This window comes from Embiotoca jacksoni, unplaced genomic scaffold, assembly GCF_022577435.1.
Source record: "Embiotoca jacksoni isolate LCO1_2020_lvr unplaced genomic scaffold, fEmbJac1.0.p SCAF_6, whole genome shotgun sequence".
Taxonomy (NCBI): Eukaryota; Metazoa; Chordata; class Actinopteri; family Embiotocidae; genus Embiotoca; species Embiotoca jacksoni.
In genome coordinates this window covers 4440425-4460120 of record NW_027185414.1, presented here as the reverse complement: position 1 = coordinate 4460120, position 19696 = coordinate 4440425, and the positions used below count along the sequence as shown (strand labels likewise).

The 19696-nt window shown below is 43.0% G+C and overlaps 3 protein-coding genes across 4 annotated transcripts in view; all 3 read right to left on the bottom strand.

Annotated features, from left to right (window-relative positions):
• The window catches only part of LOC138213442 (synaptosomal-associated protein 25-A-like), a 41902-nt gene extending 40096 nt beyond the window's left edge, over positions 1 to 1806 (bottom strand). Inside the window, exon 1 of the mRNA XM_069174543.1 lies at positions 1693 to 1806. The gene's annotated coding sequence lies outside the window, so the exon portion shown is untranslated. The remainder of the gene's footprint in view (positions 1 to 1692) is intronic.
• Positions 1807 to 7373: 5567 nt separating this feature from the next.
• Positions 7374 to 12370, bottom strand: lrrc28 (leucine rich repeat containing 28). 2 transcript variants are annotated; one of them, XM_069174195.1, is made up of 10 exons: positions 12212 to 12370; positions 11729 to 11971; positions 11442 to 11482; positions 11066 to 11103; positions 10837 to 10974; positions 9681 to 9887; positions 9500 to 9602; positions 8604 to 8776; positions 8318 to 8477; positions 7374 to 8211 (listed from the first exon to the last, which is right to left on the bottom strand). In XM_069174195.1, the coding sequence occupies exons 1-10, from the start codon at positions 12242 to 12244 to the stop codon at positions 8142 to 8144; spliced, it is 1206 nt and encodes a 401-aa protein (XP_069030296.1). In that variant the 5' UTR covers positions 12245 to 12370; the 3' UTR covers positions 7374 to 8141. The 2 variants fall into 2 exon arrangements, with proteins under 2 accessions (XP_069030296.1, XP_069030297.1); XM_069174196.1 differs by lacking the exon at positions 12212 to 12370 and adding an exon at positions 12085 to 12202.
• A 395-nt stretch (positions 12371 to 12765) lies between these two features.
• Positions 12766 to 19696, bottom strand: part of LOC138213361 (insulin-like growth factor 1 receptor) — a 51636-nt gene continuing 44705 nt past the window's right edge. The window contains exon 21 of the mRNA XM_069174416.1: positions 12766 to 19090. Within this exon, the coding sequence (XP_069030517.1) occupies positions 18571 to 19090 (520 nt within the window). The 3' untranslated portion in view covers positions 12766 to 18570. The remainder of the gene's footprint in view (positions 19091 to 19696) is intronic.

The following is a 19696-nucleotide window of genomic DNA, read 5'->3' as shown; positions in this document are numbered from 1 at the left end:
AACCAGCTGATGTTTGCTCCTCGCCTTGTTTTTTTTCTAGCTGTGTTTTTTTCACCGCATGCTAGATGTTTTCAACAGAATAGGACCGTCTCTGATTATCTGTCAACGTGCCAAGACACACATGAAAGAGCTCATAATATCTCACATGATGAATTTTGCAGTAATACGCAGCCCATTTTAAATGCTGATTGATCTGATATTTTTTTAGCCTATTCCATTAAAATAAAGTATCAAAACCTCAACACGTATGAGCAAGAAAATCCATAAAAATGAAGAAAGGTTGGATATGTTTGAACTAGTCTGTCGTTTTCATTTCCTCATTGAAATGTGTGTTTAATCCTGGTTACAAATGACGCCGGGCTGCCAAACAAAGACAACACACAAGTGTTGATCTGCTTAAGATTCGTCCCTGAGCTGTTTGTCCTCGCTGACATTAAGGCAGGTGCAAGACAGGTAACAGGGAGGGCCAAAACTTTGAGTAATACTCTTTGTTTTTCCTGGAAAGCAGATTAAATTCATTTGAAATGATAAGGACAGTTATTAACCTCGGTTTGATTTTGTGTGACAGCATATTAATCGAGGCTCACGCAGCTTCAGACTTGATTTTCTGGTTTCACTGGCCGAGAAGATTTTGTGAACTTTACCTTTAAAGTCTCCCCTGGAGACACAAGAATAAAACAGCTGTGATTTTTTTTTTTTTTTTTTTTTTTTTGCCTTTGTCCAAACAATTATAGCATTTTGTCCTTCTGACTGATGGCTGCCCACCACAGAGGACATACAGGCACTCATGAAAATGACTTGTTCCCATTAATGACGCCGTGTTCACTCAGTGTTTCTAAGGCCACTTAGGCAGTCAAAGAGAGGTGAAAATCAGACATCTGGATTACACTGGATCTCAACCAGTGACAGCCTCCTTCCACTGGATCAAAACCGTAGCCACGGCAGCGTCTTTAGGCAAATCCTACAGAAGAAATCTCCTTCTAAGAAACTGTTGGTCACACACAGGAGATAATTTCACTATTTCAAGTAGTTCCAGGCATTTTAACAAGTCCCTACTTTTTTCTGCCTTTTGCTTCACACACAAATGAACCTCGCAAACAACACAGAGAACTAGGGTCAGGCAGATTTCGCCCTCTTGTTTCCAGAAGACTTTAAAATAGCACATGAAAGGAGTCTTTCTGATGTGACCGGCGTCTTTGCTGGGCTGCTGGTGCTGCGGAGCTGTCCGCGGTGCTGAAACATCAGCCGCTCCGCCAGTTCAACCCTCCGACAGACAACTTCAGAGGTTCAATTCTCCTTTGATGTAATCCATCCTACAAACAACTACTTCAGTCCTGTGACATAGACACTGGTGGATACAGAAAACGTCACACAGTTTGATCATTTCAGCACCAACGTCGACACACAGAGACACCCCAGATATTCCAGCAGGAACATTATCCCCTCGTTCCTCCGTGGCCTTGAAAAACTAGTCAGCGTGCACAGAAATCACAAACAACAAAAGCCATAACGAACGACAAACAACTTTACAGTTGCTGGAGAAAACGTGGGCACCGTAGCTGTGATAAACAAGCTGCTGGCTAACTTTAAACACGCGCATTTTGCGAATAATTCAAACTTGAATTGATGTTCTTCGGTTTTTAGTGGCTCTGAATGAGTAAAACAAAGAAGAAATAACCGAGTCAAACGTACCTCGTTGTGTTTCTTCAGCTTTTCTTTTTGTTTTACTGTGTGTGTGTGTGTGTGTGTCCGTACAGGATGAAGACGTCTGTCCGCTCCGCCGCTCCGTTCAACGGGACTGTCCCCGGTGGAAACACTCCGCCCTCCTCCGCACCGAGCGTCGAGCCGCGCGGCTTCACACGAAACACGCTTCCTGTTCGCGTGTTACAAAATAAAATCGTCGTGGGGGGCCTCGTTGTTACGTAACGTGACCTTTTTTATTTTTATTTTTTTTTAACTTTACTTAGGTTTTGTTCGTCACAGAAGCACGACAGGTTACTTCCACCTGTAACTTCAACTACGGTCTCCTCTCGCTTCAGAAAGTACCTGTCAGTTACACTGTGACTTGTCACAGTAGGTGAGGCCCAGGTGTGTTCACCAGGGCTCATGAGCAAGTCACCACGGTGAACCAACATGCACAAAAGCAGGACTTCACCGAAGTGGAAAGCAGCCTTCACTAACACACCCGTGCTTTTCCTACGAAAAAGGGTCTTTTCTTTAAAGGCAAACCGACGCCGCTCAAGTTCCCAATCAATTGATCGGCCGGCCAGTCGGTCAGAAAATACATAAATTCAAGCTATAAAAAGGGGGAAACCGGCAAAAAGGAGAGAGACGATCGAGGAAAAACTCTCCTCAAAAAATGTCCCTCAACATGAGCCATCCTCCTACCGACGGTTCTGCTGTACGTACAGTTGGACCAGGTGACCAATAAAAGACATTATACATTAAAGACTAATCTGTCAATCATAATGACTATAGATATGTATAAATGATTTCACAACAACTACAACAACAAGCAACACGACAATAACAAAATAGCCTTCAAATAATGGTATATGCTTTTCAATTATAGATTATTTACAATCTATTTGAAATGTGATTTAATGTGTTTATATATTTATGAAGGCCTGCGTGTTTTAACGCAGACTGTAAGAGAATGTACACAATAAACAAAGTAGGATGTAGGCCATGTGATTTTTTTTTTTTTTTTTTTTTTTCATATTATCAGCTTCTCACAGCTTCTTTTAATTTGGCGGGTGGCTCACTTAACTTCCTGTCTTATTGTGTTAAATTCACGCTGCTCACAAAATGGCCGCGCCCTCTGACGTCAGAGGCAGCGGATAAAAGGGTAGGGCAGCTCAGCGCTCCTCAAATCCATGTTGGCCACTGGACACTGTCTGTTTCCACATTTAACGAGCAGCCAGCCGCAAGCATTTTGTTTGTTTTTATGATATTAATTTGTCTGACTTAATAGCCGACCAATTAGAAAGTCTAAACAGACTGCCAAAATAAAACTTTTATTTTAAAAGAAAGTACATATGAAGAAGATAAATAATGTGAAAGCAAAAAGCTGCTGCTTTTAGGACAGAGACCAAAGCTGATGTTGTACATTAAAATGCAGCTTGCAGGTGACACAAGAGAGAAAGTGGAAGACACACACACACACACACACACACACACACACACACACACACACACACACACACACACACACACCGCCATCACTTCTCATTTCCAGCCCACAGACCCTCCGATGACTGCTGGCATTTAAAAAAGCTGAGCAGCGTTGGGTCGTTCATGTTCTCCCTCCCTCGGCTCCTCTAACATCCGTCCCAGTGTGTGAGCAGGTTTATATGCATGAGCGTACAGGGCGGCCTGACAGAGAGTCACTTTGAGATCCTCCTCGGTGTGCACAGCTGTTTGCCCCCGAAGTCCTTGACTTTACATAATCGAATACATAAATACTGAATACCACCAGAAATACACAGCGAGAAGCTATGCAAAAGAAAAAGAAGAAGAAAAGAATACATGCTGCAGGGGACCTTTTTACAATGTTTTATCATAAAGTAATGTTGTTTTTTGTGCTTTAGAAACAAGCCCGATTGAGGACTGGCACCAAGACAAGTGGACTTCAGGCTTCCTGCCTCATACTAGGATACTAAGAGCATCCGGACAAAGTTTCTGATTTGTCTCTTGCAAATAGTTTTTTTTAGTTAATAATTCTGTCCTGGCACCTTTTATTCTTTTAACATTTTAAAGTCTTACATCTTTGTAATAAATAGTTTTGCCAGCTTGAAGTGAGGCTGAATAAAGTCTTAAAATCTGTTCCTTTGAGGATATTTTTAACTGGAACCACAGACATTGAAGGCTGCTGTCTTTTTGATGTTCAATTTTAGCCTCAGATGATTCATATCAACACTTAAATGTGCAGAAAGCCGACAGCACGCGTCCCGCAGGAGCGCACACCGAGGGCCACGTGTGACTCTCAGAGGAATTCAACCTCTGTGTTTGTTTTGATTATTTCTGTGACTCGGGGACATCATGTCAGAGAGGTCATGTAGGACGGAGACACGTGCCGGGAAAAGAAACCCAGAGCTAAGGGTCAGCGGTGACGTACACATGTACAAGCTATGATATCATCGTCGTCCTCCTCCGCTCCATCTAACGCAGCGCACTGTCACTCGTCAGCTCGACGCATCTGAACATCTTCCTCCTTCCTGTCTTCTTCATCATCATCATCATCATCATCATCAACATTTGAACATTAGCATTTCAGGCCCTGGTGGGAGACGTGAGATTAACAGTGGATGTGACCTTTACAGGTGATGGATTGGCCTTTTGCCTCGTGAGGTTACCGGCCCGTTGAAGGAGCCATTAAAAACACCTCCCCCCCTCCCCCCACACCCCCCACATTTGATGATCCAATAGCAATTAGTCCGAGCACAGTGACTGTGTGCTTCCACTGGTTGAAGCGGGACTGATTTCTCTCCCTGGGTGTCGTGCTTTCAGAGTGACTCCAGAGTGAAAATTTATGCACAACACAGTACATCCAGTAAAAGGACAGTCGGACACGAGTGGAGTGATTTCGTTGATGTGTTCCGGACGGTGAAGCTGTTACAGCAGCAGAGGTCAGTGATCATTCATGGTAAAAAAAACAAAACAACAAAACTTTACAGAATCATTTTTTTAGGTTTCATGAAACACACTCAACCTCGTTAGAGGTCGAGATGAGACCAACGAGCTCACCGTCACTCTTTGACAATATCCCACTGTAGGTGTTATCAAATATGGAAATATAAGTCACAAAAACTTCTCATTGAACCGCCAACCTATTGCTCACAGATTTATTCTCCACCGAGATGACTGTTTGCGTGAAGATTTGATCAGCCACTCTGAAGGTCGGACCAATCAGGGACAAGTGGGGTTGAGTAAGTGTGATGACTTGAAGTCAAGGGTTTCTAAATGCAGCTCCAACAATGGTGGTAGATCTCCACGAGCAGATACAAACAGTCGAAGCAACGCTCGCAAATATGGAAAAATAGAAGCCGGAGCCAGAACAATGTCCAAAAAAATATATTTTTTTAAGTCTGCACTGGTCATTTACTAACATGGCGTTTCACTCTGCTCACGTTGGGGGAGGGTCTTAACGTGTCAGACAGGGGGTCAATGTTGATTGGTTAAAGTCTGCTCCAATAGTTTTAAAATGAAGCAGAGGTTCAGTACGATGCAACGAGAGTGTGAACAGACCTGTATGTTCATTCAGTGAATTTTGTTCTGGTAACATCAGGCCCAGAAACATGTGCTCAAAAGTTTAAAAATAGTTTCATACTCATGACGTGACATTTCACAGCCAGTTATCTACAGCTGGATGAACAACCCTCAAGTCAGTTGCTGCATATTTCACCACCACCAGCCTCAGTGTAATGCATCAGTAATAACACACTGATGAAATGTATGTGTACAACACTAAGATGTCAGTCTGCTCAATAAATGGTTTGACACTTTTCATACAAAGCACTTTCATTCTGTCAATACTTCAGTAGAGAGCTGAGTATTTTCAGTGAGCTGAAGTGAAGGATTTCATTACTTTTTCTTCATCTGTCAATTGACTTGAGTAATTGTACTAAACTAATGCACCTACAAAGATATTAACATTATATATTTTTAGAGATTATTTCCCTGCCTCTTCATGGGGTTCGCCTGTGAAGGATGATTACATGGTTAAGAAGGAACATTTTCTTCTTACTTACTTTTCATGTCAGCCGCTGGACTCTTCAGGCGCCGAGAATCTGTGACATAAAACCATCTAAAAGAAAGAAATAACCTTCTTTGGTTGAACTTCTCACCACTCAGGTCCACGGCCTGCGATCGGTCACCACCTGTTAAAATAAGGAAACCGCTGCTCTCTCGCCTCGTGATAAACCTTTTTCTCATGCTTCAAACTGGACTCGGAAGAGAACGAAATCTTGACTGAATGAATCTCTGTCACTCAAAAGTTTAAACAAACCTTCATCATCTTCCTTTGACTTCATGTTTCCTTCCTGTGCAGTGGTTTCACGTGTTCAGGTGGTGCCGACGTCTCCTCACGGTCTCTTTAAAATCCTTCCTGCTCAACAATAATCTGCGTGTCTGCGTCTATTTCCATCTTTGCTTCGCCCGTGTTTTCCCCGTGAACACGGACGTGTGTTATCTCACATGTGCAGCCAGCAGAGATGTGATAGTCCCACGGGGACGGCGGCGAGCCGAGACACCGGCCAGATAGGATCACGGTCTCACATTTGTCTGAACATGCCATCGATTTAGGTAATGGAGGCGCTCCCTCTGTTATTATGCCAGCGGTGCCACAACAGTGGGCGCACTGTTCTCGTGTTTTTTTTGTTTTTTTTTAACGACTAATTGTGAGTGCAGAAGATGGTGAAGAAAATGAGAGACGAGAAGCAGGTGAGGCCGCGGAGAGGAACGAGATCACAGCCTCGTGGTTGTACACCTCCAACCAGGTAGGTTACGGCTTACATCCATGTCTGTCCGGACTCGTGTCGTACACGCATCCAAGACTTTGGAGGAATTCGGCCAATAAATCTGATTCTGACAGAACGCAAAGTTGTTGCCGTGACAGCGGACGATGCTTCGGAGAAGCTGCGTCCGTCCCTTTCTCGTGTTTGAAATATCTCGGGAACGCCTGAAGGGAATTTCTTTCAATTTGGCACAAACGTTCACTCGGACTCGAGGATGACCTGGTTACAATTTGATGGTCAAAAGGTTAAAGGTCGCTTTGATTCCACCAAAATTATTTGCGGCCATATCTCCAGAATCAGTGCAGTAATTATGACAACATTTCACGCAAATGTCAATTAGGCTAAAATGACAAAGTGATGAGCGTTATATCCAAAAGGTCAAAGGTCAACTTCACTGTGACATTATAATGCAACACGTTTCTGGTTATTATTCAGCTCCATAACTCAGCAGCAGAAAGGCAGATTGTGACCATATTTGTCATTTAGTCAGACACTGAATTGGTGACACTTATCTTGTCAAACTGGGTGATTGTAGAGATCTTCTGTGCTGTCGGGTTGAAGATGTGTGTGTGGGGCATCCTTCTTTGCAGCAACTTCCATATTTGAACGACTGTCCGCTGTCATGGCAACAAGTTTGTGCTCCATCAGAATCAGATTCATTGGCCGAATCCCTTCAAGAATTAAGTCGTCGCTCCGTATATTATGAGTCTTAACATGAACTGCAACTTGACTGATTGGAGGAGTCGTACACCTACGAGACGGTGTTTCTAGATTTAATGTTAACATACGAAACGTTGCTCCTACAACACGACCGACAACGTGAACTCTAAACAAACCATGTTAGCTGTTGAACAAATCTATGAAGACGGATCCTTGACTCATTTTATTCAGCGAATCTTTGCTCTTAGAAAAATGTAAGTACTTATGACAGTGAATTTGACCTCACGCTGTGTGTTTGTGTTTACATCTATGTTGCTGCAAATGGAGCTTTTCCGTTTCAAGCGTTTACTGAATGTGCTGTTGTATCAGACTTGAGTTTCTGGCTTCTGTTGGAGGATTAATGCACCTACTGCTGAACACCACACGTACCAAGGAGATGCACGTTCTTTTAAATTACAAGCCTTCGTATGTTCTTCAGTAATCAGTAAAACAAAACACACTACAAATGTTAATACCCTCAAAGATGACTCCGCAATCAAGGGGACGCGTCGGCTGCAAAATCACCTCGGTGAGAAAAATCACTCGTTTCACAAAAATCCGTGTTTCTTCTTCAAAAGTGCCCATTAGTAGAAAGTTTGTCGTTACCGTGGGTCTAATACTGTTATTACCGACAGATCTAGTTGAACGAGCATGTAACCGTTATTATGTTGAGCCCCACCACACACACAGGGATCCAACGCTCCCAGTTGGTTGGACTTCAGGACATCATGTGTGGTTTAAGTCTGTGTGTCCGTCATCATCTGACCAAACATCTGCGGTCCTTTTTAATGTCATCAAGCCCTGAGCTCCTGCACACGGGCCTTCGAGTTCCACTGTTCGCTGCCAGATGACGGGACGTTTATCTGCCACCTTCTGGGAACCAATCAACAGCTCTGAGTGGAGGCGGACAGGCGGAGGGAGAGCACGTCACCCCTGGAGGTCAAAGGGCCGAAGGCAGCGACTGGAGCAGCAATAGGCCACGAAACTCACAGTCGTCCTGACGGAAGAAAAGGTGGAGGTGTCAGAGAGAACGGGAATATGAGCGTGCGTTTTAATCTAAGGACATTTAGGAGGACACGAACAGGCGGTGTGTTTGTTCTGACCTGCGGTGCACTCCTGCCAGGGCGGTGTCCCGGAGGGGGAAGAGTTTGGGGTAGATGATGGTGAACATGACTTGGCTGCACCGGTGACAGTGACCCAGGGGGAACTGCAGCAGGTCCAGCAGGCTCTTTGGGAGGGCGATCGGAGGCAGCACGTTCAGGTCTGCAAACAGGAAGGAATTGTAAAACTACGTAGAAGAAGATTTTCAGTGATTTGATTCTCAACTTTTCCCACTTCCTGTGATGCGGCAGGTGTTTTCAAAGTAAAATGTGAGCACCGTCTCCTCACCTGCGGGCCGGTGGCGGTACATGCGGTGCAGCGTCCTCATAGCGAGCTCCTCCAGCGGAACCACGTTGTCCGCCTCCGAGCCCACCACCTTCACCTCAGCCGGCAGCCCCACCAGGACCTCGCCCAGCTGCTCACCCAGCTCACCCTCCATCGCTCGAGAGGATAGACCACACCTACGGGGGAGCAACAGACACATGATTCAGCCGCTGTTTTCTTTAATGTACGATGTGCGTCAGGTGAGGCTGTGTGCAGGTGTGCTGTGTCCCGGCTCCTGCGGGTGATTGGTTCGTGTCAGATGATGGCTCACTACGTCAGGAGTTAGTGGGAGGTCACCACTGTGTGTGGGGCAAAATTCATCTCCCTCCTCTACCAACCAGCCACATCTATCGTTCTGTAAGTATCTGAACAGCGACACACTTTTTACTCTGCCTCTGTTCACCACTTCAATGGATTTGTAGTGTAGCAATACAGATGTGATTGAAGTGTGGACTTTCAGCTTCATTTTCAGGGTGTTTAACACAAATGCATTATATATTTAAGATGAATAATACATAAAGACTTTGCTTTGCTTGAGCTATTGTCCATCTGGAGGTAACATGACTGAGCTGCCACTCTGTGTTGACATTGTTTTCTCCTCTTTATGTTAGTTAGGGAGGTTTATTTTTTGTAAAGAAGTTTTCTTGACTATCAACATATTCAGCAGGCTGTCTTTGTGGCTGCCCGCACCACGAAGGAGAACTTTTATTCCATTTCGTGTCTCGGCCACCCCTCGTTGGGGCACAACACCAAGAACACATTATGTAACTACACTCCTTCTCTTCTTATTTTATAGTCTTCTAAATCATACTGCTGTTCACTAAACTTCATGCGGTGAGCAGTTTGATGAGGCGTATTACCCGCTGCAGCCGATGACCTTGTTGTACAAGTAGGAGGGGAGGCCCTTCAGGTCCGCGTTGTTGTCCACAAACACAAACTGCAGCTCCCGTGATCGGCCCAGATCTGAAACACACACAGATATGAACGCTGCCTCGCTGGCTACATCACCATGGCAACTCACAGAGAAGGGAATATACTGACCGAGCGGCAGGAAGGTGAGCCGGTTAGCGGCCATGGAGAGCTGGTTGAGGCGGTGGAGCCAGCAGAGCTGCCGGGGAACGTGGCTCAGGAGGTTGTGGTCCACTGTCAGATTCTGCAGGGAGACGCAGCGGTGCAGCCGAGCGGGCAGAGACATCAGCTGGTTCATTGACACGTCCAGAGTTTCCAGGTCCTGCAGGTCTCCGATCTCTGCGGGTGTCAGACAGACGTAAGAGAGGGATTGAAGGAGTCAATTTCAGAAACAAACCTCAGACAAAACAGAACCAAATAGAACAAAGTAACACAGTTCTGGTTGAATGAATCTTTTGATTTACAGTTAATTATTTTTCATGACAAAAGCCATTTACAAAAAGTCTAGAAAACAGAAGGTACCGCTTAAAATTTAGCCATTGTCATTTTTACCTTTCTGACTTCTCAGACACCGACTTATGGTGAAGAAGAAGGAACTAAACTGGGCTTTAAGGCTGTGAAACATGCTGCCACATCACGACAAAAAATAAGAAAATGAAACAGACCTTCAGTCAGCTACAAGCTCTCTGACTGAGAGTGTGACTGGTGAGGACGCAACAAATGCTGACATGGCAGCAATGCTTTTAAATTATTTACTGCGGAGGGTGAAGATTGCAAAATGTGATTCAACATTCAAATGTGAGGTAGGACAATATTTGTGTTTGTTAATCCTCAAGAATAATATGAAATAAAACAAAATCATCTGAATTTCAGCTGTAGTTGTGACAGTTGTTCTGGTTTCCTGCCTCTATGTGTTGTTGACGGACTTTTCAGTTTAGTTGAGAAGCTCTGGTGCCCTCTGCTGGTGAGCAAAATACTGACAACTCAATTCTGTTGGTATTGTCTCCTAACAGTAACTGGCAAACATGACAAACTCAGCTTCTTATTGTGCAGTACATTGAAGTATAAATCTGTTATCAGGTAGAGAGCGATGCATGTGATCTGTGAGGGACTGTTTATGTTGACATGTCTTGTTCTACCTTACTTTTCTGCTGGAAGAACTCCGACCTTTTATTGCACTCAGGTTTTGATGCGCTCGTGTACTTTAAGAGGTGAAGTGTGTTTAAACTCGAGACACAAAATAACCTGAAGAAGAATGAAAACAAGACAGACGGCTGTTGCGTTTCACCTGGAGGAAGACATTTCAGCTGGTTGTTGGACAGTCTCAGGTGCCGTAGAGACCGCAGTCGGCCGATCTCCGGACAGAGGAGCTGGAGTGCGTTGTTGCTCAGGTCCAACGACTGCAGCCTCGCCAGGTTTCCAATAGCTGGGGAATCAAACCAGACGCCCTCTTTATGTTTGAACAAACTAAATATGGCTTACAGTAGCACAACGTTATGACACAACGGAGGACTCACCTTCAGGAATAAGGACAATGTTGTTTGAGTGCAAATACCTTAACAGGAAAAATAAATACATGGAAAAAAAAGACTGTTATTCAAACTATTTGAAAACTCTTTGGTTAAAGGTCCAAAACAGTGTCAGGCCTGTAATATTCATGTGACGCTCTGGTGCCAGCCGTTAGAACAACACATCCAGACATATAGATCCTTATTCAGTGTTTGCATAAACTTGTTTGGTAAACTTTATCAGCCACGTTTCCTATTATACCAGCTCATAATAATAATAATAATAAGTACACAACAGGACACGTGGCAACTCTCTCACTTCAAACAGCACTTATTAGGATTATTTATAGAAAACACACAGTGTAGCAGGATACAGGGTACTTACAGTTCAATTAGATTTGGGAGTTTCTGAGCAAGATTATCAGGCTGGTAAAGACAAAGTGAAAGCAGCAGAAATAATAATCAGTAACCTCAGGAAATAAACTTGTGAAATTTGCTGTTGCTTCTACAGAAGGACGAACAGAAACTTCTATCGTGTAAAAAAAAAAAAAAAAAAAAAAAAAAAAAAAAAAAGGTCTTAAATCACGCTTTGTCAGGCGTTTCTGATTACTCAAGACAACAATAAACTGGACAAGTAAGAGTTTGAGGGGTCAGCATGCAGGGTGTGGGTACCAGCGTGGTGAGCGAGTTCCTCTTCATGTACAGCCTCTCCAGAAACTGCAGGCCTTCATCTTTCAGCAGCTCCACGGGGAACATGTTCAGGTTCTTGTAGTTCAGAAACAGGTTTTTGTGGCGCTCCTGCTTGGCCATAAATATGGTCTGGTGAAGTTCAGCGGCCATCAATGAGGAGACCTCTCGTGGACCCTGCTGGAGGAGACTCGGCGACGCGTCCTTCCTGTTTGGCACGACAGCTTCCTGAAAGAGATTCACAGGTGAGCAGACAGCAGTGGTTACATCATCATCCTCATCCTCATCATCGTCAATGAGGACTAGTACAGGGAAGCTGCCGTGTTACAGACGCGACACACCTGCAGCCCGCAGCATCACGTGGTGCCGACAAACTTCATTTTACGAGCTCGTCAGTGTTGTTGTTGTTGTTGTTGTTTAGCACATTAGCACGGTAGCTCATTTGTTACGAACGACGCGGTTCCTTACCTTGGCCGTGCAGGACCATTTTAACCTCGACATGATTCCCAAACACACCGACTACCTGCCTAACACCAACACGTATGCTTGAAGAAAACAGAAGTCGCAGCGGAGGGTTAGAGGTTGCTCGGCAGCAACACTCGTCGGTCGTAAACAACGTCAGACGTCACGACGTCATTCTGGCCAAAAGCTTCTTCTTCTCTTTCTGAATTCGCGGCAGACAGGACACCGCCGCTGTTATGCTGCCACCTGCCGTCCTGTCGGTAAACCGCATCATATACGACCGTCATACTTTCGGTAAGGCACCTGCAGATGGTTTTACTGGAGGGTTTTAATTCAGAGCTGCCGAAACATTTCACAGACAAATATTAGCCTTTAAGCTCCATTATATTAACCGGACTTAGAATGTAATTTGCCTGGTTTAAATACAAAATATATTCCCATTTGAAAAATACATTTTCCAATAAATAATAAATCATCTGCTGACCTTTTCCTTCCTAATACAAGGAATTGTTCAAATATGGCACAAATGATACTCACTTCTCAACAAAGACAATCAGTGAAACAGTTTGCATACATTTTTATTCATCTTAAATCTCATGTAGAAAAAAAAAAAGAATCAGAGAAGCAGACATTCTCTTTTCCTTCAGCCAATAATTTTTCCCAGTACTCAGAATATATTGATAACAGGAAAACTTCTTACAACAGCATGTACAAAAGAAAAACCAAAATGAAACCTCAGTCTAACAGATCATTTCAAGAGAAACGCAAGAGTTGGAAGGCTATGAATAATTTACACACATCAAAATATAAGTAACAAATTGACCATCAACGTAACGAGAAATTAAAGAAAAAAAGAAACAGAGAATTTGTTTGATTTTATGTCGGCTCTGGGAGGTGTTCCAGTGGTAAAAATGAGGCAAAAATCAGACCACAAACACCAAAATACCCCACCCTGACCCCCCGGTTCTGATTAACGTGCTGTGGTTGGACTGGGTGGAAGGACCCGGATCACTGAGACTCCCAGCCTGAAATTACCGAAGTGACTGCCTCGTTTGGACAGGACGAAGATTCACAAAAAAGACAGAACCGTTAGGAAGCTTTTTACTACGATTATGATCCCCATGGCAACAGGTCTAGGCACAAGGAACAGCGCCAAAGGAAAACGAAAGAAAAAAAAAACAACCTCCCGAGTATTCTGTCAACTAACACAGGAAGAGGAAGAATAGTATAGTTCAGATCATAATCTGTCTCCGAGGTCACATGTGTCTTTGAACAATCAAACAAAACCACATGGCTTCACTCATCAAGATGCCTTGACACCAAATATTTAAAGCAGCACGTATTGACCAAAGAAACTGATTTGAAAACATAAATTGTCCACAACTAGAAGCACTGATCGTTAGAAACGGCGCTGTCTTTTCTAGCAGGCACATGTGACCGACAGAAGTCCCATTATGGCCTGGACATGTAATAAAAGGCTGTGAGGGGTCACGGATTAAACAAGATACAATAAAAAAAAAAAAAAAAAAATTCTGCCTAAACCAGAACAAAAAGACTGATGGTCTGACAAGTTCAGTATGTTTCCTGCTTAGAGACGGCACGGTGCAGTCACTTATCAAAACCACATATATATCATCTGGATTTTAAAGGGCCATACTTTCTTTCTCTGAATGGCAGCATCCTCTCATGTTCTTCCATGAGGTCTTAAGTCGCAGCTACGTTTCCAGTTTTTCTTTTCTTTTAAAACCCCACTGAGTCGTCTTTACTCTGATCAAAGACGGCAGCCAGAAATTACATGTGCCTACACTTAGTTTGTAACAAAGTGGAACAAGATGTATAGTTTTATTATCAGGTCTATTTGTCTATATTATTATCACATTGTAGTCTTTTACATTTACATAAAAATAACATGTTTACTTGTTGTTACTATTGTACAAAGAATACATGGGGAAATGTCATTTTCTGGCTACCTGGGGACTAAAAGAGGGGAGGGATGCTTTTGTTCTTCAAAAAGCTGGTTAATAACCCTAAAATACTGAGGCGTGTGCAGTACACAGCAACAGAAGGAGGAGAGAGGACTGCTCTTCCTCCCTTCTTCCATGTCCCTACCAGCTCCTCCTCCTCCTCCTCCTCCTCACAGCAGAGCATCTGTGAAATAAACCAGCCTTCCAGTCGGCAGCACTCCAAGAAAAAAAACATAAAAGTCAAACATTGTCAGACTTGTATGGTCCAAACTTCAGCAGCGGCATAATCTAATAAGAGTCCGGATGTATGATCGTCATCTTCAATCATTTGTAATGACAGTGACACCCCCCCCCCCCTCCTCCCCCTCCTCCCCCCAGGATGGTTTGGTTTGTGGTTTGAGTTTGACCATGTTAACAGCACTCAGTGAGATCATCATTACAGCCGCACAACAACAGAGATGAGATGTTTTGTTGTTCTGTACACGTAAATAGACTGAAAAAAAGAAAGACAAAAAGAAAAGTGAGGTAGATGGATGGTTGAAGGAAAAATTACAAAACCGTCCCCCAAAATAGGAAAAGAACTTCAAAATATCAAGAGGAGGGAAAAAGAAAACATGTGGGGAGGATTTCTACAGTGATTTACACTTCACACAAAAAAAATGAACATAAATAACAGAAATATTTGAGAAGGAAATCCAAATGTCACTTTTTGAGATGAATGAGCCTTTAAAATGTTTTCCATGTGTTCCTCTGATCACACTTCATTTTCTGATCTGACGTGTCTCCTCAGTAAACCTCGATAAAGCCGTCTGTGTGATGCTCACACGTTCAACACAGTTCACGTTAGTTCTCGTGTTGATATTTCGTACTCTCAAATCAATCCTGGTGACATTTTAATGCTCTTGTAGCGTGTAAAAGAAAAACTCTCAAAGCCGTAGGATAATTCCACATATTTCTCATCCCAATTTACCTTCAGCATTCTTCCACAAACACGTGTTAATGTGTTGAAAAAAAAAAAAAAGATAAATAGTGTGGGTTACTCCAGCAGCATTCAGAAAACCACCCGTGATTCAAGAGAAGTTGATTAAAGAAAGTGAAATTATCCAACAGGAAGGTGTTTTTTTTTTTTTGTTTGTTTTTAACTCTCCTTCAGGAAAATAAGATGCTCAGGCTCTGCTACATGAAATAAATTCTATTTTGCATTTACTTTTTTCCTGCCTTGAACCGAGTGTTATTACACAGCACAATCACATGGAGCCACAAAACTGACAAAATGCGATCAGAGAAGTCAAAAATAAAACTGAGTTCACGTCATAAAACTGTGAGCTAAATAGATCAAATATAAAGCAAACCAAAAGCTTTACACATTTTTTTTTCAACAACATTTTTTGGTTTTGGCACACATTTAAATGTTTATCTGCTACTTAGCCACTGCTCACTTTCATGTTTTAAATATACCAGCCGGTGAACATAATAGTTCTAATCCACATACATGTGGTGTGAATTTTTGTGTATGTATGTATAAACCTTTCTAATAGCAGCTAATGCTTAAAACAATACAGCCAGCTAACACAACTTGGAAGTTCACAAACATCATGATATTAACATTATATTTATCTTCATATACATGTTACATGACTTTTGTCTTCATCCAAGTTTTGGGACCAAAATAAGTTTTGTTATCTTTGACATCTTGCAGCAACGTGTCATTTAAGGTCTCTTTTCATTTAAGGTCTCTTTTCATTTAAGGTCTCTTTTCATTTAAGGTCTCTTTTCATTTAATGTCTCTTTTCATTTAAGGTCTCTTTTCATTTAATGTCTCTTTTCATTTAATGTCTCTTTTCATTTAAGGTCTCTTTTCATTTAAGGTCTCTTTTCATTTAATGTCTCTTTTCATTTAAGGTCTCTTTTCATTTAAGGTCTCTTTTCATTTAAGGTCTCTTTTCATTTAAGGTCTCTTTTCATTTAATGTCTCTTTTCTCATAATAAACAAAACAAAATACAAAGTTCCAAGTAGTATTAGTTAGCAAACCTTGTTAGCATTGTCTTTCTGGCTGATTTATATTCGCAACAGTTACAAGTATGCTCTTGAACTAACGCAGGTAACTGCTGCTACAACAGATAATGCAGTACGGGGTATGAACCTTTAATATTATGCACTGGTGTCATTTTATGAAAAGCGTGAGCTTACTTTAGCTAGGTGGATAGCTAAAAGGCTACAAACAAATATATGATATATAGAGAACAGATAAATAAATGTGTGCAACAAACCCCCCCAAAAAAATGATCAAATGAGAAGTTGAAAAACGAAAATGAACAGAAGTAGAAGAGAAAAATAAATTACATTTTAATTTATTTTCAGGAAAAAATATAAAGCTTTTTTTTTTTTTTTTTTTTTTTTTTTTTAATACCAACTCCTGGGAAGTTATAGGAAATGTATAAAGCTTTATATTTTCTTTTATTCTCCATTTAAACTAACAATACTCTTTATCACCGTACTCAGTAATATTTAGAAATGCGTGACGTCTACATTTTGACAGGATCGGGGCTCCATACAGTCAACCAAGAACTGACCGAGACCTCCTCTGGTTTCAGACTGCTGTCACCAACGCTGCTCCGAGTAATGATGGTAAAAAAACATACACAATGACAGAGTCTGAGGGACGAAGAATGAGATGAAGATTTAACACACACACACCAGGCTGGATGTCTCTGGGTATGACGGCACAAAAACTAAAGAGAAAAAAAAACAAAAGAAAGAAGAAAAGGATTTAACTTTTCTCTTTGACCTGAGATTTAGTTGGGACGCCCGGCCTCTGGGCGCGATGATGGGTCGAAGCCGTCTAGTCCAAAACCCTAGAGGAAAGATGTCGAAGCGTCCCGACAGGACCCGAGAACATCGATGGTCATCGTCACCATCGCTGTCTTCCAGTCAGACGGGAGGGAGGAGGGGGGGGGGGGGTTCAAAACACAAGGCAAATTGTCGTACCTTTTTACGCAAACACAGAAACGAAACCAGCTCAGATACATTTTACACAATTACAAGCATTAAAAAAAATGGACTGTAGTGGAAACGTTCGTAGATCCAACCTGAAGGAGATTTTTTTTTCTCTTTTCAATATATAGATATTGACTATATTACAACCACAAGAGAAATAAGGAATAGCAGCTTCTTTCTGTACATGTTGAATGTCTCCAACTGTAGAAAAGTTAGAAAAGTGACACAAACAACTGGTGTGTACATAAATGCTCTGCCCACGTAGACATGTTGGAAATGTTGGAGACTAATGATTAGTCTAAAAAAATACCTGTTTGTATACAATAACAAGGACACCTCGGAGAGAACTCCGACTGAGACGTTAGAGATCTTGTGTTCATATTTGTTTTCCTCTTTACGCTCTTTCCTCCGCAGTCCTCTGTTTCGTTTTGTTTTTTAGTTTTTTTTTATTGACTGTATTTGGCGGTTTAACCGTAAGGGAACAGCACTTTGTGAGAATATGTGGCTCGATTTCAGACAAACTGATGGGGCCAAAGTCTACGGCGTCAGTTTGACAGAGCAGCGTAATAACTGCAGCTATCAAACAGCAAAAGAGTCGTGTGGGACTCTAGAGGGAATTTAATATCCCCGATCAAACTGCTTTTTTTTTTGGCTTCTGTTTTCAATATTTTGGAAAACTACAGGGCAAGACTGCAGAGGAGAGAATCCGACAAACTACAATTTTGGCAATGAATTTGGCAGAGTTGACCTTTTTCTCCCTCTGGTTGTTTGTTTCAGCGGATTGGCTGTTGACCCGGCATTACGCTGACACCCAGCCTGCAGAGCAACCGGACTACTGAACGACCGACGGGAGACGCTGACCCCTCTGAAGTGCTTCTTCATTAGATATGCTTAACTTTTTCACCATAATGCCCGTTCAAAAGCGAACAAAACGCCGGTCGTTTATAAAGGCCTACACATTGTGTTTTCCCATTTGGGAAATACATATAAAAAAGTAACAAACAACGATTTATAAAATAAGTTCAGCCATAAAGAGAGAGAGAGAAAGAGCTCCCTCAAATGATTTTTAGTTTCTTTTTAACTTTCTTTTACTCATTTTTTTTTTCTTTCTTTTTTTTTTTCTTTTAGATTTTCCCACTCAGCAGCCGGGGCAGTGCCACATCTGACAGCCAGCTGGTAGAAACCAAAACTAGAATACTATGGGGAAAAAAAATGTGGAGATACAGCAGAACATGGACTAATTGACGGTTTCCTCCACCTTCCCGTGAGTCTTGGCTGGCCACACCCAGTTGGTGGACACTGCTTTGCTGTATTGAAAAAAAATAAAATAATCCCTCCCGCTGAGATCCTTTCTGTGGGGCAGCGGGTGAAGGGTTTGCAGTCTGACAGGTGCGTCTGTCCGATCAGCAGGCGGAGGATTGTGGGAGAGGCATGGTGCGTTCGTTTTTGCGTCCTCCGTTCATGTGCGCGTACGGCGGCAGTTCATCCAGAGACGGCCGCATCGTGACGCCCGTCCCGTGCCCTGACCCCGCTGCGAGGCCCGCCCCTGGCAGCCCGTTGGCCGCCTGCTGCCCGGAGGGCTGCTTGTCCATGGCAGCGCTCGACGTGCAGGGAGACGAAGGGGAGCTGGGGGCTAGCGATGGGGCGGGCGGGGCCTCTGAGCTCGGGGAAGGGGGGGTCTGTTGGGGGGCGGGGTTTTGCTGCGGCTGTGTGGAAGAAGGCGGGTCCAGGGGAACGTCGTCCATGTTGTCCATCTTGTCCAGGTGGAGCTGTGGGGTGTCGGCCGGCTTGTTGTCGGCGCTGTAGAAGAAACTGGCCTCTCTGAACGACGGCTCCAGCTCGTCCTTTATGCTGCTGATGATCTCCACGAAGGCTGGACGCATCTTAGGATTGTACTGCCAACACATTCGCATCAGCTCGAATCTACACGCACACATACAAAGAAACACGCACAGGTTAGCTCAGTCTTCATCAACAACATGCATACTCATGAGTTTACTTTTGCCAAATGTCCCCCCTTCCCCCCCCCAAAAGAGCTGATGCTGCTTTCACCAACGTCTGCATCAAACCTGACACACGTCACATGTGGCAACTGCTTCCTTTGACAGAAATTCATTAATTTCAGATGAAAGACTGAAATACTTTATAATTTGGGGGATAGACGATACTCTCATTTGTACACTAACTATGTAGCTGCACCCAACAGCTTAGCTTAGCACAAAGTCTAGAAACAGAGGGAAACAGCTGGCCTGGCTCTGTCCAAAGCTGCAGGCCTCTCCTAGTCGTAACATGTGATTTTTACACTTTAGTTTTCATGCAGAATAAACAAACAACATATATCATGTTGATTAGAGAGCTTTAGAGGCGCTGGGAGAAGCTGGATCTTGCTGTGTTTCGAGCTGTTTCCTCCTGTCTCCAGTCTTTGTGCTAAACTACACTGAGCGGCTGTAGCTGCAGTAAAAAGCTGGTGTACAAATACAAGAGTGGCTTCAGTCTTCTCATCTCAGTATATTTATCCAAATGTCAAAC